General features: G+C 35.6%; 1 protein-coding gene across 1 annotated transcript; it reads right to left on the minus strand.

The window, feature by feature from the left end:
- LOC122014372 (psbP domain-containing protein 2, chloroplastic-like) lies at positions 1–27,488 on the minus strand. The gene is made up of 3 exons (XM_042570588.1): positions 27,120–27,488; positions 26,879–27,031; positions 1–524 (listed from the first exon to the last, which is right to left on the minus strand). Exons 1-3 carry the CDS (start codon positions 27,402–27,404, stop codon positions 273–275), a joined length of 690 nt encoding a protein of 229 aa, XP_042426522.1. The 5' UTR covers positions 27,405–27,488; the 3' UTR covers positions 1–272.
- Between the last annotated feature and the right edge of the window lie 407 nt (positions 27,489–27,895).

The raw sequence follows: 27,895 nt of genomic DNA on the forward strand, positions 1-27,895 counted from the left end.
GTGAAAGATTTCTTTTTATAAACAAATTATGTTAAGGTTTGTATGTGGCAGTACATATGGACATTTTGGATCATTTGCAACCGACAACAATATGTTGGAACACCCAACAGGAGAAACATAGAAACCTTGTACACTAGGCACACTGCGAAGCTCAGCGGCAGTCCAAGAATTGACACTTAAAACCGCTGAGAAACACAATTAATTGGCAGGGTCAGGTGAGAGCTCAAAGTATCGATACTGACCTTCATGTGTATTACCTGATGTTGTTGATCTTACAGTGTATCAAAAGAGTGAAGTACTTGTTCCAAGATCAATCTCATCTCAGGGGCCAAAGGGTTATCTGGTCGGTCTGAGTAGGCTATATTTAGGAGATAAAGCTTCTTAGAAGCCACAAATGCAGCTGAAAATATCCTTTCCTTCCCTCGTCGGGTATTGTCTATTAAGTATTCAAACTCATAGATTGGCACACCACTGTGACCCAACCTTTCATCAACTTTAATCAGTTCAGCATTTGCGGTGCTTTCCTACAAAACAAACATATGTTACATGTCTAAAAACACAAATAGTGGATATATGAAATACAGGGATAACATTGTTCCATCAGCAACTATGAAACCTTGAAAGATAACACATAAAGAACAAAATCCTAAATAAATTAACAAAGAGATAACAAGTAATCAAAAGAGTACCAAGCATCGTTAAAAGATTGTTGCATTTTTGTCCTAATGTAGATGATAGACTCAATATTTTTGTTTGTGATAGCATAAGTGAACAAGTTTCCATTCAAGAATTGGAGAATTATTTGTTCAGTAATAGCGTTTGTTCTAACCCTGCTATATATATGGACTGACTTGTTCTACTCCTGAATTATTGTTGTCCAATGTTATTTAAATTATTGAGCCATCCCTAAAATATAATATAAAAAGTCATGCAATTAGACAATTCAATCTTGCAATTTAAAAAATACTTGTTTGCACTATAAAAAAAAATACAACCCATTTTTTTTCAACCTTATTTCTATCATAATATCAGAGCTCTAATTTTTATCTTGATGCTGCATAGATCCACAAGCCTCCAATAACAAATCCTCCAAAGATTTACAAAGTTAGTTTTTTGTTGCCGCTGATGATCTTAACTTTCACAAGATCTTCTTATAGATGTCTTTGTTAGCTTCAATATCATGTTCAACCAAGCACTGTATTTGAATCCTGAAGCAATGGCCTGTGGTTGCGTCCCTACAGACAGAGGATATAAACCCCCTCTGTCTCTGCCCCAATGGCCCTTTGGTGGAGGGAAACACCTCTTTCTCTTGGGCAAATACGACAATGTTAAGTAGATTCATTTGTTTGCATGAAAATTTAACTACGACCTTGCAGGTAATAACCCACATTCCCTAGTGCCAAGGCAGTGTTTCAAAGATTGTGGGGCGCTACTGCACAAAATGGAAAGAAAAAGTAAAGGAAAATCAGGATATACATAATGTCTTAAATACATGAATATGAATCTTACAATGCAATTTCATCTTGGAAAAATTAGAGCAATCGCAAATAAATTTTGAGTTGTCTAGTTAAGTATATCAATGTAAATGATTCTTCATGAACCAAATGATGTATAACCTAAGCTTCAAAATCTCGAGCTATGTTGGTGCCTACATTCTGATGCATGGTGCTGATAACGGATTGTATGCACTGATTGCTATTGAGTTTTGATAATTTTTTGAAATAATACATTTTGACCATTTCACTTGGCACAATATGAGATTTCAAACCATGGTATAAACCAAGTTTAGTTCAAAACACTTGTGAGACCGCAGGGTTTTATCCCTAACATTGGAGTGATTTGACACATTACCAATGTAAACTTTGACCCTTTATATTGTTATCTTGTATTGAATGTATTGAGGTCTTGTATGTTAGATGTGACCTTTAGTAGTTGTGATAACTAACTCTTTGGTTGATATTTTTGCTTTGTTATTATAAAAACTGGAACTTAGTTCCTTTCCTTATTTTAATACTTATGGATAAAGATAGAATAAGACACAGTGCAATATCATTTATAAACTAGATGTTGTAATAAAGATTGGCATACTTACTACTTTTGATTGTCGAATAGCTATTAGCGGATAACATGAAATTAAGTGTATGTAATTTACAATTATTGTTGTTTTCAGGTATGTTGGTTCATGTTCTATCCTATCCGACCCGCTTAGGTATATTTATGTTCATCCCCCTTGATTTTCCTTGGGCAGATACATAACTAGAGATATGTCATGACATCCTAACTGTTGGTCAGAGGTGAATCCTTTTATTATAGATAGATTTGTGCCATTATCTTTTTTTTAACGACTCTTAAACAACTACATCATTTTCAGCACGTCGCACTTTTGTGGTCGAATTTATTATGGTGTTTTTCTTTTAAAAGATTATTAATGTGATTGTTGGATTTCTATTGTTCTAGTGTAGTTGTTTATAAATTAATTGCTTAATGTTGTTAGTTATGAGATTTGATGAGAACATTGATTTATATGGTACTGTATTTGCATGCATTGTCTTCCTGTATATATATATATATATCTAACATTACAAAACAAAGTTTTTACCCAAGTTTAGTATCAAAAAATGAAAAACACCAATACACCTTACAATTATTTAGGATCCTTTAATGTGATTTTTTAAATTATATAATATGTTTGGTCACCCAACCAAGATTTAATCAAAATTTAGTTAAGTGCTAAAATAGAGATAATGATATACAAATTCCAAAAAGAGGACCTCAAATGGTCATAGCAAATTCTATATTACATGTGTCACTTACATATCATCAAATTAATTTTTGAGCAAAATTTAGTGTCAAAATATGGTTGGATGTTAACAATCATCCACCAAGCACAAAAATTGACATTTGACACAACAATAGAAAGATATATCCATCAACCGCTAGCTATTTTTTGACACATAACTGAGTCTTTAAAAAAAACTTAATTTAGTTAAGTGACAATATATGTATATATATTACGAGTTTAGGTAAATATCTAATGCATTCCCCCACCGGTGAGATTATTTTTGGAGAAGCTATGCGTTTTTGGGATCTACGTGTTCCTTGGTTAGAACCTCTAAGGGTTCTGAATGGCTTGGACCTGAGTAAGTTGAAAAAAGACATACAACCTTGGTAAGAATGACGTTCGGCAAAATATATGACTCATTCTCCTTTAGGTTCTTTAAACTCCATGGGTGGCATATCTACGGAGATCAATGCAGTCAATCATGTCTCTCCTAAAGGTTGGTTGGCAACTTCCATTTTGTCCAAGGATTCTTCTTTTTTGTGGGGCATTTGTGGCATGTAGGAAGGGCTTGTGCAGCTGCAGCAGGTTTTGAAAAAGAAATTGATCGTGATTTGGTATATATATATATAAATCTTAAAAATCACATTAAGAGTATCAAATAACTATAAGATGCCTTACCCTTGTTTAGTGCAAAAATATGTTATATAATTCCTAGAGATCACGTCAGGGCTCTTAAATAACCATAGAACACATTGCATTTCTTTTTTATATTTTTAGGACTCACTAAGTTTTGATCAAAACATTAGGAATGAAGAACCTAGGTGGGTAATTTATAAAAATGAGCCTTTCGAGGTAAAATCTGATAATCAGAAGGTTTTGCCTTATATAAGTTATATTCCAAGTGCTTTTATATAAAAATAAGGGGAGATTTTGCCTAATTTCCACACGGCCAAGGGAGGGGGCATGACATCATCATTTATGAACAATTTAATAAAAAAATTCTTTTCTATACATGATATTCCATCTCTTTTGTATGAGATTGTTCCTTGTATCATACTAAGATATTAATGCTAACCTAGTTTACTCTTTTTTTATATGTGATCCGAAGCTCTCTCTCACCAACTTGCGTTTCTCCCCTCAAAAAAATACGAGCCTCCGATGAAGACAACCACATTTCACAATTTGCCTTCATGCTAAACTACTAGATAAAGGACCTCTCTCTCCCAACTGCTTATGCAAGTGATCTCCCACCCCTCCCAATTACTTGTGTAAGTGATCCCCTACCCCTCTCTTATTCAGTGCAATACACATGCATCAACTTGAACCTCTCCTCCATCAATAATACAACCCCACTTTCTTTTTATGCTTCACTTACTCCTTATTGTAGCAACAGCCTATATCCCTACCAAACTTCATCCTTCCTAGTGAGGTCTGCAACTCCTTTTACAAACGGACTTTGTTATCTTTTTCTACTTCATCTTTAATACCTAGTAAGTTAGAGGAAGAAGACATATCTCTCGTTATTCCCATGTCTGGATGACAGGTGTAGCAATTTTGCCTCCTCGTTGCACCTTGCACCTATTGCCACTCTAGCACTCATAAGCCTGCACACCTCAAAGTAACCTCCCAACACCACTCGCTCCTACCTCTTCTCGCCTCATCTTCAACAAGCACAATAGTGGCTCCTTTGTGATCCTAGTTGTGTGAATTCTTTTAGTTTATTTTTCGGCAAATTCTATCTTCAACTCTATTGAAAACAATAAAAAAATAATGTCATTTTCTTACTCTCCTGTTTACTTATCACAATTGTTTCTATAGTTTACTATTTTTTACTTATTTTATAAATATCAATTGTGAACACTTATATTCGTGTAACAAGAGGTGCCCTGCTATGAGTGAAGGAAATTATTGTTAAATATCAATTTTTATTTAAAAAATTAAATCATTATAATAACAAAATATAATAATTAAAAACACACAGAACTAGTAAAATATCAAATTTATCTTTTTTTTCTAAAAGTTTAAATCGACAAAATATGACAAACCGAATTGGTAAACACGAAATTTGGGCGTTGAGTTGAAGCCAATTGAGTTTGGATTGAACTAGGCATAGAACTTAGAGTTACGTGGGTCTGAACATGGTTGATTTGGCTAATTTATAACCGAATCAGATTTTAAATCGGTTAAACTGGTTTAATCGATTTAAAACAAATTAGAAATTTTTTGAGAAAATCATTTTCTCTCCTCTCTCTCTTTTTCTCTTCCACGCATGCAACAACAACCGTGCCACCACCTCCCTCCACGCATCAAGCCCCCCTTCCCTTTCTTCTTCCTTTTTCTAGCACTAGTAAGCTCCAACCTTGAGGCCGGATAGAAGATATAGATTATTCTGGGGTGTGAAGTTTTAGGAGGGTTAATGAGAAAAAATAGAGAAATAACGAAATAAGGAGTAGCTGAAATTTAGCTTAAAACCTTGTCAAAAAAACAAGAGCGAGAATGGGAAAAAAAAGATGTAGTCGTAACGTGGCTTAAGCGAAGCAAATTGATTCAATATCCAAAAAAAAACTTGTCCTAAACATCATCTAAGCATAGGTTTATATATATCTCAAAACCCTAGAAAAATCTAAACGGAAAATTAACCAACGAGACTTAGTTCCCTAAGATTAAGGAAAGGCTAAATATAATTAAGGAAAACATAACTAAACTTAAAAACGGATAACGAATAAAAAAACCCAAAAGATGTTGATCTGAATACTTTAGAATCCCTCTTGCATAAGTCGCCTGGAGTTGAAGAGAAGTCGTCCACCAATTTAGGATGGGTGTATCCGGCTCCACAACACAAGGACTTAGGTGTTTTAGAAATTTTTAAGCGACTAGAAAGGCACAACTTTGTCGTTACCTTGCAAGGTCCAATATTTCCGATCTTTGTGCTTGTTGTATTCACCAACAAGAAAATGACCACAAGTTAATATAGCCCAAATCATATCACCAATGACAAAATGAATCTGACGTCAATACCGATCCGCCCTAATCTTGTACTCGGTGTTATTTTCCTGAATAGTTTGCTTAACCTGTTCATGAATGACTCAAAGATGCTCAGTCATCTCCTTAGCCTTGGGATTAACTTGTCTTGGAAGCGAAATAGGGACTAAATCCAGTAGGCTTAGTTTCTCCATAAACAACTTCGAAAGGGCTCAAACCAGTGGTCCTATTATGTTGTATGCGAATTCTGCTTGAGGTGAAACCAGATCCCATTGCTTCGGTTTGGTTCCTGTGAGACATCTTAGAGGATTTCCCAAGCTCCAGTTCAGTACTTCGGTCTGACCATCTGTATGAGGGTGATAGGTGCTGCTAAAGTTTAGCTTCGTCCCTAGCTTTCCCATAAACTCTTCCAAAATTGATTTAGAAATTTAGTATCATGATTTGGAGTAATGGTTTGAGGAATACCGTGTAAATGCACAATCTCTTTGGAGAAGAGGGTGGCAATCCGAACAACATCCATGATTTTTCTGCATGCCACGAAGTGAGCCATCTTGGAGAATCGGTCCACCACAACTAGAATAGAATCTACGGTCCGTTGGGTGCGGGGAAAACCCAATATGAAATCCATAGCGACCTTTCACCAAAGGGCTTTGGGTATAAATAAGGGAGTATACAAACCGGTGTTGGTGAGGATTCCCTTAGATTGCTGACAAACAAAGTAATAGTCCACGAAATGAGCTACGTCGCTAGTTAGCTTGGGCCAATAGATGTCGGAAGAGATGAGTGCTAATGTCTTATCTTGACTGAGGTGTCTTTCGTTATGCAATTCATTGATAATGTGTTGCCTTAAGGAATAGTCCAAAATATATAATCGTAGTCCACGAAATAGATAACCGTTGCACATAATAAAATCATTGTGAAGACCATTAGTTACCTCTAAAATATCTTGCCGAAGGAGGGATCAACAACATACATATATGAGAAAGATCCAAAGCTAGCAACCCTAATGCTCATGGTAGTAAGCAAGGAAGAGCGATGGCTTAGAACATCCACGACGCTATTGAGACTCCCTAATTGATGCTTTAGCGTGAACGTGAACTCCCGCAAGTAGTTTACCCACTTGGCATGTTGACTACTCAGTTTGTGTTGGCTGTCGATGTACTTCAAATCCTTATGATCAATGAACAAGATAAATTCCTTCTGCACGAGATAATGAAGCCAATGCTTCAAGAACTGCACAATAGCATAAAATTCCAAGTCATAGGTAGAGTAATTTTTCTTGCTGCCGGATAGTTTCTCGCTGAAGAAGGCAATAGGGCGTCTCGATTGACTTAGAATACCACCAATGTCAATACTAGATATGTCACAGTTTACTTTGAATAGTTTGTTGAAATTTGGAAATGCTTCAGTCATCTTTTGCTTCACCAGCTGAAAACTAGTTGTAGTGGCTTCAGTCCACTTAAGTTTGAGCCCCTTGAAACACTCAGTAATAGGAGCAATCAAGGCGCTGAAGTTTTGATGAACCGGCAGTAGAAAGAGGCCAATCCATGGAAACTTCAGATGTCGTGAATGGTTTTTAGTTGCGATCACTCTAAGATTGCCTCTATCTTTAATGGATCTGCACGAACACCATCAATAGACACTATAAATCCAATAAATGAAACTGAGATCGTGAAGAAAGAACACTTCGTGTTGTTGACAAACAAGTGTTCCACCTTTAGCTTCTCAAAAATAGTTTGTGGGTGATCAAGGTGTAAAGCCCGTGTCAGACTATAAGTGAGGATGTCGCCAAAGTATACAACCACGAATCTTCCCATGAAAGGTCACAGGACTTGATGTATGAATCGTATGAATGTGTTGGGTGCATTAGACAGTCTGAAAGGCATGACCATCCACTTGTACAATTCATGTTGTGTTTTGAAGGTGATCTTTCATTCATCTTCGGGCTTGATTCGAATCCGGTGGTATCTTCTCCTAAGATCAACCTTAGAGTCGGAAAGTTGATCTAACATGTCATTTAAGCGAGGAATCAGAAATCTATACTTCATCGTGATTTTGTTGATGGCTCGGCTATCAACACACATGCGCCATGAACTGTCTTTCTTTAGCACGAGTAGGGTGGGACTGCACAAGGGCTCATACTCTCGTGAATATAGCCTCATCTCAATAGCTCCACAACTTGTCGTTGTAGTTCTTCGGCATCCTTAGGGCTAAGACGGTATGGGCAAGGTTGACCCGGGAATGAGGTCAATCTAGTGTTGAATATCTCCTATAAGGGGAAGTCCCAAAGGAAGGTCTTTGGGCAACAAATCAGCAAAGTCAGATAAGAGTTGTTGCCCCTGAAGATTTGAGTCTAGGTCTATTATATCGCTTTCACAAGGAAGCAAAGCATAAACCACGTCTCTGTGCTTCATCTCGTTCAAAATTTGGACATAGAAAGTAGCGTAGAGTTATTGGTTACCAAATTTGAAGGGGTTCCTTCTTGTCGGGGAGCTAATACGATGTTCCTCCCTTTAATGCTGAGGGTGTAGTTGTTCTTTCGTCCATCATGCATGACGTTGTGATTATATTGCCACGATCGTTCCAACAATACGTGACATGCGTCCATTAACACAACATCACACCATGCTCGGTCGTAATACTTACTGCCAATAGAAAAAGATAAAAGGCACCGCTTATCTACGGTTACCTTGCTCCCTTTACTTAGCCATGACAACTTGTAGGGTTTTGGATGACGATCCGTCTTCAACTATAGCTTTTGAACAACTTCTTTGGATACAATGTTTTTACAGCTTCCACTATCAAAGATCATCTTGCAAACTTTGTTCGCAACCGTGCAAGTTGTGTGAAAGACGTTGGTTCTTAGTCAATCATCTTTAGATTCTCCTTAAGGACTAGTAGACTCTTGTGTATCACGAGAGTCTCATGACCATCGTCATAAAGAACCTCGTCATCAATATCGTCGTTGTAAATCAGCTCATCAATCTGTTCGGGTTTATCCTCCATGCCTTCCTCAAGTCTTGTTTTTTTTTTTTGATTTAGGGATTTTTATAATTCGAAGCTCGATGTCATTGTTCACCACATCGAAAGCACTTGATAGGGGCTTTAGGGTTATCTTGTGGTGGCTGTTGGGAAGGGTGCGGCTCCTTAGGGTGAACGACTTGATTATTTTAATTGCTCCTAGTTGCTAGTCTTCAATTTAGATGTTTTTCAACGATCAAGGCTCGTTGATAAGCCTCCGAAACGGTCTAGAGTGAGTGGAGGCTCAAGGAATCTTGTAAAGACTGATGTAATCCCCCTAAATATCGTGCTATTGTTTGCTCCTCGGTCTCGGACTGATCGTTCTGAGCAATAAGCTGATAGAATTCTTCCGTATAGTCGTCAACGGTTCTAGCTCCTTGTCACAATGTATGGAGTCGTTGAAACAACGTTTGAGCATAGCCAAAGGGAAGAAAGTGGGTTCTCATTAGTTTCTTCATTTTTTTCCCAATCGGTGATTTTGGATTTATCTTGTCTCTCTCGTGATCATCGAAGTTATTCCCACCATGCTAAAGCTCGGCCTTTTAACTTGATAACGACCAACTTTACTTTAATGTGATCATGTACTTCCTTATATTCGAAAAACTTCTCTACTTCATTGATCTAATCAACAAAACCTTTTGCTTGTAATATGCCAAAACAATCACGAAGATTAACTAAAAAACCAAATTCCTCTTGACCATGGTGTTCCCGGTATGTAGTACGATGGTGATACGAGTTCTCAAAAGTAGACTCATAATTACGATCAAAGATCTCACAATCTTCAAAATCCCGCGTTGTTAGACGCTGGGTTAATTCTGCAAGCAAATCCTCAATCATCATTACATCCTGGACGTTACGATCATGGTGTTGGGCTTTCCTCAATTGGAACCTACCTATTGCGACCACGACCAAGTCCACGACGACCCTCTATTGGATCTTAATGAGCTCTGATACCAACTAACGCCGGACAAAATATAGATTATTTTGGGGCATAAAGTTTTAGAGGGATTAAGGAGACAACAAGAGAGAAATAATGAAATAAGTAGCCGAAACTAGGCTTAAAACCTTATAGAGAAAACAAGAGCGAGGATAGAAAAAAAAAAAGATGTAGTCGTAACGTGGCTTAAGCGAAGCAAATTGATTTAATATCCAAAAAAACTTGTCCTAAACATCATCTAAGCATAAGTTTATATAGCTCTCAAATCTCTTAAAAAAATCTAAACGGAAAATTAACCAACAAGACTTAGTTCCCTAAGATTAAGGACAAGGCCAAATATAATTAAGACAATTAAATTTAATAAACGGATAACTAATTAAAAAAACCCAAAAGATGTAGATCCAAATACTTTGGAATCCCTCAGGCAGCAAACCCTCTTCTTATCTTCCTCTTCAACAACACAACATCATCATCTCCCAAACGTTGGCAACTCTCTCCCTCTTCCAACAGGAGAAGTTAGTGTCATCATTGGTCATCATAGAAGCGATCACTGTCATCCTCTTGAGAAACGACAATGATGCTGTAACCGGCAGCATGGAGGAAAAATCATAGCTGGATCCTTGTGATCCGAACCCTTAGGGATCCTTGTTTAATGAGGTTGTTGTTCATACAACGACCAGTTAAAGGTTTGATTGGCTCGAGAGTTTCGTATAAATGAAATACCTTTTTGTCTCATTGATCAAAGGAGAATTGCAAGGTCTATTTTATTTTATTGGATTTCTATTTTAGGTTGGGTTGTTTAGTTTAGAAATGGAAAATAAATAAATAAATTCATTATTCGATAGTAATTGATGTCATATAGGAATTGGGAATATATCGAGGTAACAAGATAAGATTTGATCCATTGACTTCGTGTTTTTGATAATTTTCAATTTTATGTTATTATTATTATTGGATATCTATTTTGAGTTCTGTTTTATTTTTATATTGTATTTGTAGATACTTGTTCGAGTGGAGCATAGTGACTTGCTCACACTCAGCTTTTTGGCTATACATAAAGTTGGGTAAATCTATCCTTTGAAAATAATTGATTTTCTATTATCTTCACATGTGGGCTGATATGGGAATTAACATGGGAAGAATTGTTTTAAAAAAAATCAAAATGAATACTTTGAATTACTCTTTAGTTACCTATTGTTGTGCTGGACCTTCATGCTACTTGATGATCTAGATGTATATCCTTGTATTTTTATATTGTATTGATCTTATTTGCAGGTCCTATGATAGTATCTAATTAAATTAACATGATTTATGTTTAAAAAATGGATTTAGGTTGGTCATTAAGATTGACCGATAAGATGTGAACTTAGAATAAAATAATTATGGTAAAAAGAATTAAAGTAAAATAATAGAGATATTAAATGGAGAAAAAAGAAAATACTAAAAAAATAAAAACTTAGCCCAATTTTATATTAGAGTACTTGACCGTCTACATGCTAGCGTGGTTAGTATTTATTTGCATTGATGCTATATTGTTGTATTCAACTAGTGTGGGGGCTTTTAGCCCATATGCTGGATGACATTATTATAGTGTAAGGACACTGACTTCAATGATTTACTTCTTATTAGATTTATTGATAGTTGACTTACTAGAAGTTTATCATGGATGACATTTATGCATGTTGATACTTATATCATTAGTGACAGTCATACATGATGAGTAGATTATGATAAATTAATATTATTTTAATGGTGATAAAAGATAATAATAATAATAATCTAGAAATGATAATGTACCTCTAAATATTGCTAAATAACTAAAATGAGAATAGTAGTTGACTATAGATATAGTTAGATGTATATCCATATATGTATAAGCCAAGGTTTAAAATTTCGACCCGTGCTGAGGTTTCGGTCTCAGACCGGAACGATACGGTTTCGGTATCTATCGTGCCGTGCCGATACAGCTTTGGTATTTTTTATTTATCTATAGTAATTATAAAATAAATATGTTTATTGTATATATAAAAATAAGTTGTATATTGATTTATTATAAGTTCTCAATTATTGAATAATTTAATATTATTAGAAAAAATAATTAAAAAAAATTATTTAAAGAGAATTGATATATTAATAATTCAAATTAAAATGGAAATATTTATAATAATAATAATGATAATAAGTATATAAATTAATACAAGATATTACTTTATATTAATAATAATTATATAAATTAACTATTTATTCATTTAATTAATTATTAATTAAATAATATATATTTTAAATAGTAAAAAATATCAAGTAAATTTTTTTTTAAAAAAAATATCAGAATATAAATATAATTTCTTAGAATTTTTTAAAATCTTTTAGAATTTTTTTGAAAATTTAAATGAAATTTAAAATAATAAAAAATATATTAGAATATAAATAAGAATTATTATATATTTTTTAAAATTTTTAAATGAAATTTAAAATATTATTTTTTCAGAATATTAATTAATAAAATTTATTTAATTTATTTTAAGTTCCAATATATTTTTTATATATTTTATTAGGATAATTTAATTAGGATTTATAAAAGGCTCATAGAAATATCACACATCTTCCTTAGGAATTCTTTAAATTAATTAAATAAAATAAATAATTATTAAAAACAGAAGAAAAAAAACTCGCGGCAGTACGCGAGATCGCGCCGCGATGATCGCGCGGCACGAAACGACATTTCAAACGTTGGTATAAGCTAAACTTAAAATTGTAATATGAGATTATGACTTACTTTAATTTCTTAATCTCCTAAACAAGATTAAAATTCATGCACTTGTTTTTTAATTACTCAATAAATTTGTGTTTACTGTTTGCTTTCCTTGACTTATAGTATTACCGTCATATACACCCTTTTGATATCATAGTTATTTCAACTAGATTATAGAGTTGGTCAAAAATCTTGACCCGCTAATTCATAATTTGTTTTATTTCGATGTATTTTCGTTCTATTCGTTCGATCTTTTGTTTTATACGATTTTGTTGTAATTGTAGTAATAGATACATAAATAAATATGTACACATTTATTGAATTTCTTGGTTGTCCTATCTAGATGGCTCTTGGTTCCCTTTTATTATAGTGTCACTAAGTGAAGTATCTCATGGTAAGTGGAAAATTACACCCCCGAGGCGTGACAGTTTTAGTTGATAACAGAGCCTGATTCTGATTTCTATTCACCGGTTTCTTATTTTTGGATTTTATTTTTATCTGGATTTTGTATTTTTCAAACATAAGGATTATGCACAAGTTTATCAATGACAGAGGTTGTGGGCCATAAATTGCTAAAATTATGGTAGCAATTATGGCTGAGATTTCCAATTCTAATTTACCATAATTTGTGTATTGGCTGTATATATTCTTATCTAAAAAAGATTAGCAGTAATTACCATATATATTCTTACCTAAAGTAGATTAGCAGTAATTAGTGTAATTGTTGTAAATATTTTCTTGTCTAGAATAGTTTGTACAACAATTCTTATTTAAAGGAAAGATCATCAAAGAAAGTGGCATTCAGCCATTTCACCAAATCTTGTCATGGTATCAGAGCCAGGATCTGAAATTCATAACTGAATCTTCGAATCTTTGTCAATTTCTTTTGCCTCTGTTTTACAGAGTTTTTTTGTTTGCTTTCATTTTTTTGGGTTGATTAATTTTTTATCAACAACTTTGACTTTAAGATTTCATTTTGTTTGGAAGAATGTGTGAAATTTTTTTTGGAAGAATGTCTACAGAGACTTTATAGGAAAGAATTATGTAGCATGGGAATTTCAATTCAGAATGTTTCTGAAAGGGAAGGAGCTTTAGAATCATATTGACAGGTCTGCTCCTACTCCTAAAGAAGGTACAAAATTTAGTCAATGGGAGGCAAAGGATGCTCGAATCATCTCTTGGGTTCTAGGTTCTATTGAACCTCATATGGTGAACAATTTTATTCCTTTAGTATAGTTAAGGAGATGAGGGATTATCTGCAACGCATATATCATCAAGATAATACTGCAAGACAATTTCAACTAGAACTTAAGATTGGTAACTTTAGTCAAGGTAATCTCCCTATTGAACAGTATTATTCCAGATTTATTAATATATGGAGCAAATATTTTGGTCTTATCTATTCAAAGGTACCTAAAAAGGCCTTAGCCAGCCTTCAAGCAATTCATAAAGATAGTAGACGCGATTAATTTTTGATAAAACTGAGGCCAAAATTTGAAGTTGCACGGGCTGGATTACTGAATAGAAATCCCGTCACTTCCTTGGACATATTGTCTTGCAAAATTGTTGCATGAAGAACAAAGAATGGCTACACAAGCTGTTCTAGGTTCGTCCAAGGAGATATCTGAGGCTGTTAATGTTGCTTATGCTGCTCAAGGGAAGAACCAAGAAAAGGGACAAATGCAGTGCTATAATTGCAAAGAGTTTGGGCATATTACCTGTAATTGTGGTAAGAAGTTTTGCAATTATTGTAAACAGAATAGACACATTATCAAGCAATGTCGTACACGCCGGAAAATCGACGAGGCCAAGTTTTTCAGACTCCTATCTCAGACCCTACCACTATCAGTTCTACAGTCACAATTGCTGGCACAAATCAATCTTTTGCTACTCCAGAAATGGTCCAACAGATGATCATCACAGCATTTTCTACTCTTGGACTTTATGGTTAAGGTAAGATTATTTTTTCTCTTTGGTTTCTTGATTCTAGGGCATTAAATCATATAACGGGATCACTTGATTGGTTGCATAATCTTCAGAGTATACTGGTAAATAAAATATTCTGATTGCTAATGGTAGTAATCTTCCAATTACAACCATTGGTGATATTGAACCTTCCTTTCGTTAAGTATTTGTCTCTCCTAAATTGTCTACTAGTTTAATTTCTGTTAGGCAGTTGGTGGATAATAACTGTGATGTAAATTTCTCTCGTCATGGTTGTCTTGTGTAAGATAAGAGGTAAGGGAAGGTGATTGCGAGGGGCCTAAAGTAGGCATATTATTTCCATTACAATTTATTATTCCTAGAACTTTGTCTTTGACTTCTATTATTATTGAAAATAAGGCTACGTTTGGTATAAACGATTGGGCCATCCAAATAATGTGATATTGTCTCATTTGATGAAGCATGGTTTTCTTGGCAATAAAAATCAGTGTTCTTCCAATAGTTTATCTCTTGATTGCTCTGTTTGTAAACTAGGAAAGGGTAAAATGTTACCTTTTTCTACTTATGGTACTCGTGCTAATACATATTTTGAGATTATTTATACATAGTGATGTTTGGGGTGTTACTCCTATCATTTCACATGCGCAGTATAAATATTTCGTGACATTCATTGATGATTATAGTCATTTCACATGGATATATTTTCTGCGTACCAAAGATGAAGTGTTAACTGTTTTCAGAATTTTTGTGGCTTATATTGAGACACAATTTTCCACCTTCGTTAAGATTTTACAGTCTGATAATGGTGGTGAGTATATGTCACATGATTTCCAAGCTTTCCTACAACAGAAAGGCATTATATCTCAATGATCATGCCCTTATACCCCTCATCAGAATGGGGTGGTTGAACGGAAAACCCGTCACTTACTGGATATGGTTCACACTTTACTCTTAGAGACATCAATTCCGCCTAGATTTTGGGTGAAAGTTCTGTCAACTGCGGTTTATCTGATTAATCGACTACCTTCTCAACAATTGAATTTTGATTCTCCTTACTTCCGTCTTTTTTGTACACAACCTGATTATCGTATGGTACACACTTTTGGATGTGTTTGCTTTATTCACTTACTTTCACATGAACGCCACAAGCTTACAGCTCAATCAGTAAAGTGTCCATTTATAGGATATAACACTACTCACAAAGGATTTCTATGTTATGATGCTACCAATAATCGATTGGGTGTTTCTAGAAATGTGATTTTCTTTGAACTTGAGTACAATTTTCAACAGCAAGATCTCCCTTCAAATGGTGTTCTTCTTCCTAGCTTTGATGATGTATCTCCCTCCGTTGAGCGTTTTAAACCTAGTTTTGTCTATCAACGACGACATCCCCTATCATCGCAAATCCTACTTGACTCTGATCCAGTGCCCATTTTAGTGGCTCCTCGAAGATCTAATTGTTAGTACCCGAGGTAGTTTTGATGTGGTCAACCGAGTTAAATTAGGTCATGTGTTTATTTGATGCCTTGTGTCTAAGTGTGTAGGAACTTAGGAGCACAGGAAGTCGAGCGAAAGATGCAGCTAGCGAGAAGAATGACATGGGAGAGAGTCGACGGGCTTAGTACATCTGAGGGTCGAGGTGCTGCGGAAAAGTACGTCGGCGGACAAGAAGGAAGTGCGCAGCATTTCCGAGGAACGAGAAGCTGAAGCGGAAGCTTGCTCAAGGAGAAGGCTGGAAAATGAGTTTGGGTGAGCCCTATTCCGGATGACTGAAATCATCCAAGCGAACGAAGCCAGAACGGAGGAGAACCGGACAGTCAACAAGATGCTGACTGCCCGGACGCCCGGACCCTCGGGCATAACCTAGGGCGCCTCTTCGACGCGCCCTATTTGGCGACTGGTCAACACAGCGCTCGGAGCTGTTCCATGCACCCATACCACTTGAGTTTTATCTGTTGCGCAACACTGTTGCATCGTGGATAAGTTTTATCCACGCCCAGGCGCTTGGACGCATTCCGAGCCCCCGGAGCTGCCACGTCAGCAAACGGTCAGATCCGACCAGCAGGCTCTAAATAGAGCCCTGCTCTCAGTAGTTCAGACAATCACTTGCACAAGAATTCAGCTTCTATTCTACTACTTTATTTACGAGCTGTCAACATTGAAAGAGGTCACTCCACCCGAAGGAGATCTTAATAGTGAACTTTTCATAGTCTTGGATTGGCAATCTTCTTATTGCAAACTAAATAAATCTCTGTGCCTTTTTATACACGTGTTTTTATTATTTCAAAAGATCGAAAAAGGTCTATTTCTATTTCAAGGCAATTCATCTCGTCTTGCTGGCCGATCGAGGATCAACAATTGGTGTTAGAATCAAGCTCGCTTCAGAAGGATTAATCGTCATCCGAAGCAAAATAAATGTCCGGATCTAGCATCTACCCACCGAAATTTAAGGGAGATTTCGCAACATGGAAAAAGCGTATAGAAGTATCCTTCAAGATCGATTTTGAAATATTACTAATTATATAATACGGCTTTGTAGTACCTACGGATCAGCACGGAGCCGAGAAAGAAGAGTACGACTTTCATCTGCTTAGTGTTCTTCCACCCTAGGAGGTCAGCCGAATCGGAAGTTACGACTCTACCAAAGATTCCCGGGAAAAATTCCTGGAACTTCATGAAGGTACTTCAGAAGCCAAACTAGCAAAGCAGGACATCCTTCAAAGCCAACTAATGAACCTCCGGATGAACAAGGGAGAGAAGGTAGCCCAACTCCATGCAAAGATAAAAGATCTGATCACCAAGCTCAACAATCTTAAAGAAAAGGTAACAAATCGTGACTTCTTAAGGTACGCACTTAACACTTTTCCAAGAACTCAAGAGTGGTCAGCCTTAGTAGATGCTTACTACATCTCTAAGGACCTCGAGGCAAGTACTCTTGAAAATTTATTTTTCACTTTTGAACTTCATGAGTCTCGTGTAGATTCTCGGGACTGAAAATCAAACAATATTGCTCTAAAAGCCAAGAAGGACGAATCAGACGCTAGCACTTCCCTCGACGATGATGAAACAACATATATGTTAAGGAAATTTAAGAAATTTTTTAGAACTAATAAATTTAATCAAGTGCAGGCAAAGAAAAGAAGAGCAAGGAAGATAAGATGCTATAACTGTAATGAAGAGGGACACATCAAGGAGGACTGCCTAAAGATGAATAAGAAGGATAACAAGAAAGAACCAAGTACAATAACAAAGCACAAAACCTTAAAGGCGACTTGGGACGAGTCGTTAAAAAAATATAATTTGGAGGAGTATGCCGGACTTGCACGGATGACAAGTCACTAGGAGGTGAGTATAGACGAAGGGGGAGGCTCCTCAGAAGAAAGCTACAACAAGGAGGAAGAAACAAGTTTCAGAGCAGATCTGATAAGTAAGGTATGTTTACTACCTCCTGACCAATTATATTAAGGTATTAAATCCATGAGTAGATCTTTATATAAACTTAAATCTAAAAATAATAATTTGAAAAAGGAAATATTAGAATTGAAAATAATTTTATCAAATACATGTCCCTTAGAAATGTATTTTAAATTAAAGGATGAATATGAAAAATTGAAGGACCAAATTAAAAAATCAAAAACTTTGCATGTGTAAATCAAAATACTTGAAAAAATTATAGAAGCCTAAATTGGTATCTTAAATATCATAAAGGCCAAATTAGAAAAGTATCACAAAAATATGTATTCAAGAAATTTCTTGTTAACCCAGTAGGTAAAAATTTATTTTGGGTCCCCAAATCTTGCTTAGTCTAAATAAATGATTATGCATATTTTATGTTTAATAATATTAATTTCATTTGCATGCTTACTCTTAATATTTATTTCTAAAATGTTTTCCTCTATTGCCAGAATGAAAAATCTCTTAGTATGAAATTTTTCAAAATTTTTAATTGATTAAATATTTTTTATTGAAAAATCATAATTTAAAATTCTTCAGATATGTATTTTGACAAACCTAATTTTTCGGAGAATTACCATTATATTTTGAATAACTAGAGAAATCAGCCCAATTTTTAGATCAATAATATTATTTTTAAAATATTTATTTTTGAAAAGAATTATGCCCATTTTAATTTTTTTTTTACTATCTTTCTGTTTGAAATTCTATCCAAATTTTTTACAATGATAAAATCGTTGAATTTCTGTTCGAAAAAATTTTTCTATAGATTTTTTTAAAAAATAATAAATTTTCTATGGATTAAAATTTTATACCGAAAACCTTATTTTTAAAACTGAAAAATATCAAAAACTTATTTTTGAAAAAATTAATTTTTTATCAGTTAGACATTCTATTCTTAATACTTCGAAAAATTTTGGAGGATTTATTTGAATAAAAATAAATGTTTTAAAATTTAACTTGCAAAACATATGTTTCTATGTGAAATAATTTGTTTGTGCTAAAACACTTATAAATTTTTCGTGAATTTATTTTTTTCATATTCACATACTTCTATTGAACTTTAAGAAAAATTTCGAAATTTTTCGAAATGTTAAACTTAGTTTTATATTATATTTGCAAATGTGACTATTATATCGTGGAAATTCAGATTTTTGGAAAAATATTTTATAAAAAAATTTTACATTGAATTATGATGCCTTAACCCTTAGAAAAAGCTTCAATTGTTTTTTTTAACTTTGTTTTTCCTTGATTTTATTTTTGCTATGATCAAAAAGGGAGAATGAGAGATGAGAGCTAAGTCTAGGGGGAGGTTATACTTGTAATTTTGTAGTTTGCAAAATTTCAATTTTAACTGTTATTTTATTCTGTGTTTTTACTATGTCTTTTCCCTAACTTTAATTCGGGTTGATGCACATTAAAAAGGAGAGATTGTTAGTACTCTGAGGTAGTTTTAATGTGATCAATCGAGTTAAGTTAGGTCATGTGTTTGTTTAATGTCTTGTGTCTAAGTGTGCAGAAACTTAGGAGCGCAGGAAGTTAAGTGAAAGACGCACCTAGTGAGAAGGACAACACGAGAAAGAACCAACGTCGGTGTGTCTGAGGGTCGAGGTGCTGCAAAAAAGTACGCTAGCAGACGAAAAGGAAACGCGCGACATTTTCGAGAGATGAGAAGCCAGAGGGGACGTTTGCTCGAGGAGAATGCCGGAAAATGGGTTTAGTGAACCCTATTCTGGATGGCCGAAATTACCCAAGCAAACGGAGTCGGAACGGAGGAGAATCGGACAGTCAACAAGATGTTGACTGTTCGGGCGCCCAGACCCCCTGGGCACAGCTAGGGCGCCTCCTCGACGCGCCTTGTTTGGCTATTGGTCGACATAGTCCGGGCGCTCGAAACTGTTCCAGGGGCAGACCATTTGAGTTTTATCTATTGCGCAACACCGTTGCATCGTGGATAAGTTTTATCCACGCCTAGGCGCCCGAACTCATTCCAGGCACTCAGAGCTGCCACATCAGCAAACAGTCAGATCCAACCAGCAGACTATAAATAAAGCCCTGCTCTCAGCAGTTCAGAGAATCACTTGTACACGAATTCAGTTTTTGTTCTACTACTTTGTTTGTGAGCTGTCAACGTTGTAAGAGGTTACTCCGCTTGAAAGAGATTTTAATAGTGAGCTTTTCATAGTTTTGGATTGACAATCTTCTGATTGCAAACTAAGTAAATCTCTATCCTCTTTCTTTTATTAATTAGTTTATCAATTATTTTTTATACAAGTATTTTTATTATTTCAAAAAATAGAGAAAGGTCTGTTTCTATTTCAAAGCAATTCACCCTTTCTTGCCGGTCGATCAAGGACCAACACTAATCATATCAATTGTCCTCCTGATAGGTATGGTTTTTCTGCTATTTTAGTTGATATTACAGTTCCTTCCTCTTATTCTCAGGCCACTAAACATATATGTTGGGAGAAAGTTATGCAAGAGGAACTTCAAGCTCTTCAAGAGAACCATACTTGGGATATTGTTCCTTGTCCCACTGGTATTAAACCCATTGGTTGTAAATGAGTATATTCTATTAAGCTGAGATCTGATGGCTCACTTGATCAATACAAAGCAAGGTTGGTGGCACTCGAAAATCGACAAGAGCATGAAGTTGATTATGAGGCATTTGCACTAGTAGTAAAAATGACGACGGTGTGACTTGTTCTAGCTATTGCTGTTTCTAAGGGCTGGTCATTACGACATATGGATGTCAAGAATGCCTTTTTACATAGGGATTTTAAGGAAGCAATTTATATGATTCCACCACCAGGATTATTTTCTACACCCTCTTCTAATATTTGTAAACTAAAAAAGTCACTCTATGGTTTAAAACATGCCTTGCATGCTTGGTTTGATAAGTTTCGATCCACGCTTATTCGCTTCTCTTTTGTCCAGAGTCAAATATTATTCCTCTTTGTTTCTTTGCAAGACTGCTAAAGCAATTGTTTTGCTCCTAGTATATGTTGATGATATCATTATTACAGGGACCGACTTTGAATTGATTTCTCAACTTCAACAACGCCTTCAAAGCTCTTTCCATATGAAAGACCTGGGTCCTTTATGCTATTTTTTAGGCCTTGAAATGAACTCTATAACGGCTGGTATTTTCTTAAATCAGCATAAATATATTCAAAAGATAATTATATTGGTTGGTCTTTAAGATGGTCAATCTGTTGATACTCCCTTAAAGTGAGTATTAAATATTAACATGATGAGGGTGATTTTCTTCCTGATCCCTCCTTATATAGACGTTTAGTAGGGAACTTGAATTATCTAACTATTACTCGGCCTGACATTTCTTTTGTTGTCCAACAAGTTAGCCAATTTATGCAAGCCCCTTGACACCTTCACTTGGTTGTTGTTCATCGCATTGTTCGCTATTTGCAAGGTACTTCTACCAGAGGTCTTTTCTTTTCTATGGATTCTCCTATTCACTTGGTTGTATATAGTGATGCTGACGGGGCTGGTTGTTCTAATACTCGATGTTCCATTACTGGCTGGTGCATGTTCATTGGCAACTCGCTCGTCTCTTGGAAAAGCAAGAAGTAAGATCAGGTGTCAAAATCATCCACTGAGTCTGAATATCGTGCTATGCCCTTTGCATGTTCTGAGATTATTTAGCTTCGAGGACTGTTGGGTGAGCTTGGGTTTCCTCAAATGGAACCTACTACGGTTCATGCGGATAATATTAGCGCTATCCAAATTACAGCTAACCCACTGGTTCATGAGCATACCAAGCACATAGAAATGGATTGTCACTCTATTCGTGAAGCATATAATGCCCATGTCATTTCTCTACCTCATATCACCATTGTTCAACATACATGTATTTACTAAAGCTCTCTCACGACAACGACATCATTTTCTGGTTACCAAATTGATGCTTTTTGATCATCCAACATCAATTTTAGGAGAGATATCAATGACAAAGGTTGTGGGCCATCAATTGCTAAACTTATGGCACTGAGATTTCAAGATCTAATTTACCATAATTTGTGTATTAGCTGTATATATTCTTACCTAAAACAAATTAGTAGTAATTATTGTATATATTCTTACCTAAAATAGATTAGTAGTAATTAGTGTAATTGTTGTAAATATTTTCTTGTCTAAAATAGGTTGTACAATAATTCTTATTTAAAGGAAAGATCATCAAAGAAAGTGGCATTCAGCCATTTCATCAAATCTTGTCAAAGTCGAGGTGTATTTTTGAGACATAGGATTTAGGAGTTCTTTTATCTCCTATTTTAAATATTTTCAATTATAATTGGTTATTAAAAAAAAATATTTGATTCTATTAGGAATTGCCACGAGGTCAAACTACTCGTGGTCGTGCCCGTGGCCATAGCAGTGATCATGATCGTGGTTGTGGGTACACATAAGCATATGTCTGCTGCTCCGGAAGTTAATCAGGGCATGGATAATGTACTTATCTCCGTCTCGGAGACATTATTAGAACCTCAGTCCAATCCAAGAGCTGTTGGTCAGTCAAGTGGGCAACCTACAGTAGGCCCTAAGAAGAATCTTTGGGGAGTACCTATAGCCAACCCAGACACCCCTACAGATATAATTGTGGACAAGGCATGTATTCCTTGGAGACACCAATCCTTGGGAAGCACATACATGACCAGAGGATATTGAATGCACTTTTGAGTATATGGCCTGTTTAGATATAGATAAGTTGAAATTAGCTACCTATCATTTTGGAGGTGAGACTGTTACGGTCTTTGGAGATCGGACTATCTCTTGGCAGTTATTTAGAGAGACATTTGAGAGATAGTATTTTCTTGTATCATTTTGTATTGCTCGACGTCAGGAATTCATGAGCCTCAAGGAGGGTGACAAAAGCGTGATGGAGTACAACGTTAAATTTAGCTGACTTGCTGAGTTTTGCCCTATGGTAGCTCAAGATTATATGATCCATTCTTCACTTTACACGAACTTATAATATACATTTGGATCAGGAAGTCTCACGAGAGAGGGAAGCTATATGGTAGCTCGAGATTATGATCTGTAAGCACAGGGACTTACAATATACATTTGGATCAGGATGTCCGGATTTTCTATTAGTACCTATTGTGAGATTTTCTAGACTATGAGTTTTGCCCATATATTGTAAGTCCCTGTGTAAAGTCTTGTGAGACTTGTTGATGTAGTATATTTACATAGAGACGGTGAGTCATCTCAAATTTATGATCAATATAGCACTCAATCGAACTATATTTAGTGAGATGACTCAACAATAAATCTCACAAGAAAGGGAAGTTAGCTGTCAAACCTCACAGTCTAGACAACAAAGTCGAGGTAGTCAATCTAACTAGAGAGGTATCAATCCACAAAAGGTGACTAAGATATCACAAGGATTTGCTCGCCCACCTTTACCACAACGAAGCCACATTGACACTATAACTTCGACGAGCATCTCGAAGTTACATGTGGTGCACGTAACCACACTTTTGATATCATAGTTGTTTTAGCTATATCATAGAGTTGCTTAGAGATCTCGACCTGTTGATTCTTTGTTTGATTTTTGTTTCAATGTATTTCCATTCTGTTCATTTGATACTTTGTTTTATATGATTTTGTTGTACTTGTTGTAAAAGATGCATAAATAAATAAATATAAATTTGTTGAATTTCTTGGTTATCCATGTCCTATTTAGATGGCTCTTGGTTCCCTTCTATTAGAATGTCACCAAGGCAGGTACTGTTGGTAAGTGAAAAATTATAACCCGGGCGTGACAATTATTCATGTGAGGATCTAAAACTAAATGAAACAACATGGTGTACATACTTAAAACCCTAAGAAGAGTGTATGAACTGGAACATTTTTTTTAAAAAAAGGTGGTATGTGAATATTTCAACAAATTGACAAATAAAAACAATCTTGATACGTTGGATAATTTATCAAAGATAAGTCCATAACACCTAATCATAAACTGCATAATGATCATCACCCTATACCTAGGGAAGAAGTAATCTTCTTTGAAAACAATAACTAACATAGGTCTAAAATTGAGCTAGGAAATATCACATGTTAAGCTAGAAGCCCTGTTTTAATGACCGGCAAAACTCTAACGCATTTCTTAGTTTGTTGGATGAAAAAGAGGTTTTCTTTGACTCATATAGCACAACTCTAGCTGATAAGGAAAGGAAGGTTCACCCGTGGACCATGTGTTGATTACCACCCTATGACATGTCTTCAGCCAATTTCTATCATATATCAATTATTATAAATTTCCTCAGAGGTTGAAAAAAACTAGAACAAATTGGTAGAGAACATGTTGCCAATCATCATTAATGTTCTTAGATGTTAAACCAACTACAATAACTAAATTATGTGGGTCAATTCACAATATAATAATAACTCTGGGGATATTCAATTATTCACCCTTTGAATAATTTCATATTATCGATATTTCTATGACTAATGGTATTGCTCAGAACTCCAAGAAGGTTTCTTCCACAAACCCTAGAATAGAGCCAGCCTAGCCAAACAACAAATGACCCAATATACTAAAACAATGGCAAGCTGCATGAAAACTCCATATATCCAAGATGTTCCTCAAATAAGCTTGTCGGATTCCCATCGTTGAATATGTAACCAACCTGTCTTCTAATAAGTTCAACAGATTAAACAAATGAACTAGAGTTGTCAAGACTCATCATATGACTATAACTCAAAACACTCATTAGCAATCAGGTTAAACTCACAGCTGACCATTCTCCAAACCTCATCTATCAAAACACTCTTCTTGCATTAAGCCATGTAAGCAGTTATCCTCCCACATTTAATGTCAACCAAACTATTACACAAATATCATCCCCTATATCTCTCAATTATAAAACACCAAAAGTTAATGTAGTTAGCATTCACTCTTTCATTTAGGACACAGTGAGACTTTTGTTTGACTCAAGCCTTGGAGTGCAACCCCATCAAGGATATTCCTAGCATCTTTTTTCTTTACTATGTTTCAAGTCCAACAAACTTAACATCCTTCCACCTTTTCTCCAGTGCTGATAGAGCCTGTCATCAACAGACATCAACAGACTCTTCCCTTCTATCAATTTAATAACTTTAGACTCATAAATTTTCTAGGAATCCAATCTGCACTACAGGATCAAAGATCATGCATCCTCCATTTTGATTTCAGGATCCTTGTAACTTGAATCTACATCTTTCACAATTCTATCATTCCATTTCATTGTATTGATATAAGAATATCGACAAGGAGTGATATTTACAAAGACCTACAACATGATAAACTAGAGCATAATCAAAAATGAATGTTTGTATATTGAGGTACAATGGATTGTTTTGCAAAGGTGTGAAATTTTTTAGGAATAAATTAAGATATAATGAATTCTTTATGAAGGTACATTGATTAATTTATTTTGTTCATACCGTTAAACTATGGTAGATTTTTTATCCATTTAGAAAAACCAAATCAATGAAAACCCAATAAATTTAGCAAACATATTTATGCGCCTAGTTAATTTGAACTAGTCAAAAGAGATTACATAATAGTGGAGGAAGAAGACAATGATGCACATGTCTGATATTGAGGATGTGGTTCAGCTCTAGTACCACTTTATGCAACATGAGCAGATAATAACATGAGCTTCAGTTAACGATGTCAAAAAATTTGAAACGACAAGATAAATTCTACCAAGGTTGACAATCTCACAAGGTTTAGGCGCTTCAATTGGCAGTTGCATGAAAGATTAAGAGAATCTTTAAATAGAACTATTATATTATGAAATGGCAAATAAAGTAATTAAGACATTTTTGTAGGCCTTACAATAAATCAATCTCCTAGCTCGAAGTAAAAGGGATTAGGTTTGCTAGAAATACTAAAACCAAAAATAATATTTTTTTGAATTTGTTTAAAACTTAGATGATGTAAAAAATTATTTAGCAGACCAATTTATTCTTATAAGTCCAAATGATCGTACACTGTGATTTCAAATCCAATACAGTTGTATAACAAGATTTCCTAGAAAGACGTTACACTTCTACATGAAAATTGATAATTAAATTAACTAGTTTAACTAGTCAACTCACAAAGTGGTGGCTAATCTTTTATCAAACTTCTCTAGTTTAACCAGTCAACTCGCAAATTGATAGCTAATCTAGTTCACAGCTACACTAAGTCTGTGGTTATCAATGTTTCCTCTCCAAAATCTAGCCACTTTAATTTATCCCACCCTACCTCCTCATGCTTTACCATGCATGTTCATCTCTTCTGTAGCCCCTTGGTCTTGTCTATCCAAGTGTCCCAACTTAAGAGCAATTGTGGCACCTCCTCTTAAACATGACTTTGCTTTAGCTTCAACTTTACAAGCACTGAGGTAGTGTTTTCTGTAAACGAAGGAAAATAAAAAAGAGTAGCCCGGTACACAAAGCTCCCACCAATGCAGGGTCCCGAAGAAGGGTCAGACCACATTGGGTATATTATACGCAGTCTTACCTTACATTGCAAGAGGTTGTTTTCACAACTCGATTCCATGACCACGAGATCACACGACATTAACTTTACCATTATGCCAAAAAAAACCATGGTATTTTGTAGTTTCTTTTCAACACGCACACATTAAGCAACCCTAATGCATTGTTGTTGTTGATTTTTGTTTAGGATAATCTAGGTGTCCGAGCTTCACCAGACTAATCGTGGAAGTAAACATCTTCTCTTGGTTCATCTATTAGGTAAATTCAAAGCACATCTTATGCACACTCAGACGCTGATTTTTAGGATATTCGTCGGATTCAAACTTGGCCCTGTTATTGTGGTTGCTGATTTAAAAGCATAAGTTGCGAACTGTTTTCTACACAGGAATCGGACACAATCTCTAGCATAGCCCAGCAACAAATTTTCTCAAGAAACTTACTGGATTTCAATTTTGCAGAAGCATAACAAAAATGGAAAAGCAGATGACATTTTTGTTACATAAAAAAAGAAGAGAACCTTTTTTCTCTCAGCCTGAATGAGCTTGTTGGCCACGAATTCCGGCGTCCCAAATTCCTTCAGAGATGAAAGCCTGACCGGGCTCACCACCACCCCGATGTTGTTTCTCCCTTTCCCCTCCTCAAAAAGAGCCGTCGCCCCCGCCTTCTCCACCTATCACCAACCCAAGTCCACCGCATGAGATCGAAAGGAGAAATATTTCCGGAGTAAGAACGCAAGGAGAAAAGGGAAGCAAGAAGACCTGAATCCAGGACGACGGCCTCAGGACGGCGAACCCCTTATCCTGGTCCGTGAAGTACTCCAGAGACAGAAGAGAAGTGGCTGCCGGCGAGGAAGAAGAAAAGCTGAAGAAAAGGAGGTAAGGGAAGACGAAAGAGCTCCGTCTGCCTATACTCGTAGTGGCTGCGGTATGAGCCTTGGTAGCCGGAGGAAAGAAGTGCGGCAGTCTCACCAGATGTCGCACGGGTACCGGAGGAGGAGGAGGCGGAGCAGTGGCAGAGCCGCCGCACGGTAGCGAACTCCCCATTGGCACGCAAATTTGCGGATGAAACACCGAGGCAAAAAATTTAGGCAAATCTCCTGTGTCTTACTGAGTTCTGCCAAAAAAAAAAAAAAAAAAACCTTTCCTAAAATGTCCAAATAATGCTCCTTTAACGGCCAAAAGTATCCATCTTTTTCCTCTTCCTTGAACTAGCTCCTAAGTTGGAGTGTCACATAAAGTGTTACCGTGCATTTTAAATTTATCTGATGAACGGAATATGGAAGAACTGCAACGTCTACTCGGATTGTAAGATCTGATACGTATATTAAAAAAAAAAAAGTTCACTCCTAAAGCAAATTGAACTTCAAACCAAAATTATGAGAATCAGGAGTAGTGTTACATCCATCACCAGTTGAATCATCCATTGTGGTCTCACCACATCTCCTATTGATTCCATGCATCTTTGGCGCATCTCTTGTTAGGATCTATGGGCATGAATGGTTGGATAGCTAGAGAAAATGAATAGTAACGATATC

The sequence above is a fragment of the Zingiber officinale genome, chromosome 8B (assembly GCF_018446385.1).
Source record: "Zingiber officinale cultivar Zhangliang chromosome 8B, Zo_v1.1, whole genome shotgun sequence".
In the NCBI taxonomy this organism is placed as follows: domain Eukaryota; kingdom Viridiplantae; phylum Streptophyta; class Magnoliopsida; order Zingiberales; family Zingiberaceae; genus Zingiber; species Zingiber officinale.

Bases quoted from the DNA above. Each gene is read 5' to 3' on its own strand.
- LOC122014372 (XM_042570588.1), bottom strand. From the start codon at position 27,404: ATGGGGAGTTCGCTACCGTGCGGCGGCTCTGCCACTGCTCCGCCTCCT. The intron at 27,032-27,119 runs GTCTTCTTGCTT...GGTTGGTGATAG, and splicing joins GGCCGTCGTCCTGGATTCAG to GTGGAGAAGGCGGGGGCGAC. The intron at 525-26,878 runs GTTCTCTTCTTT...TTTGTTTTGTAG, and splicing joins TTCAGGCTGAGAGAAAAAAG to GAAAGCACCGCAAATGCTGA.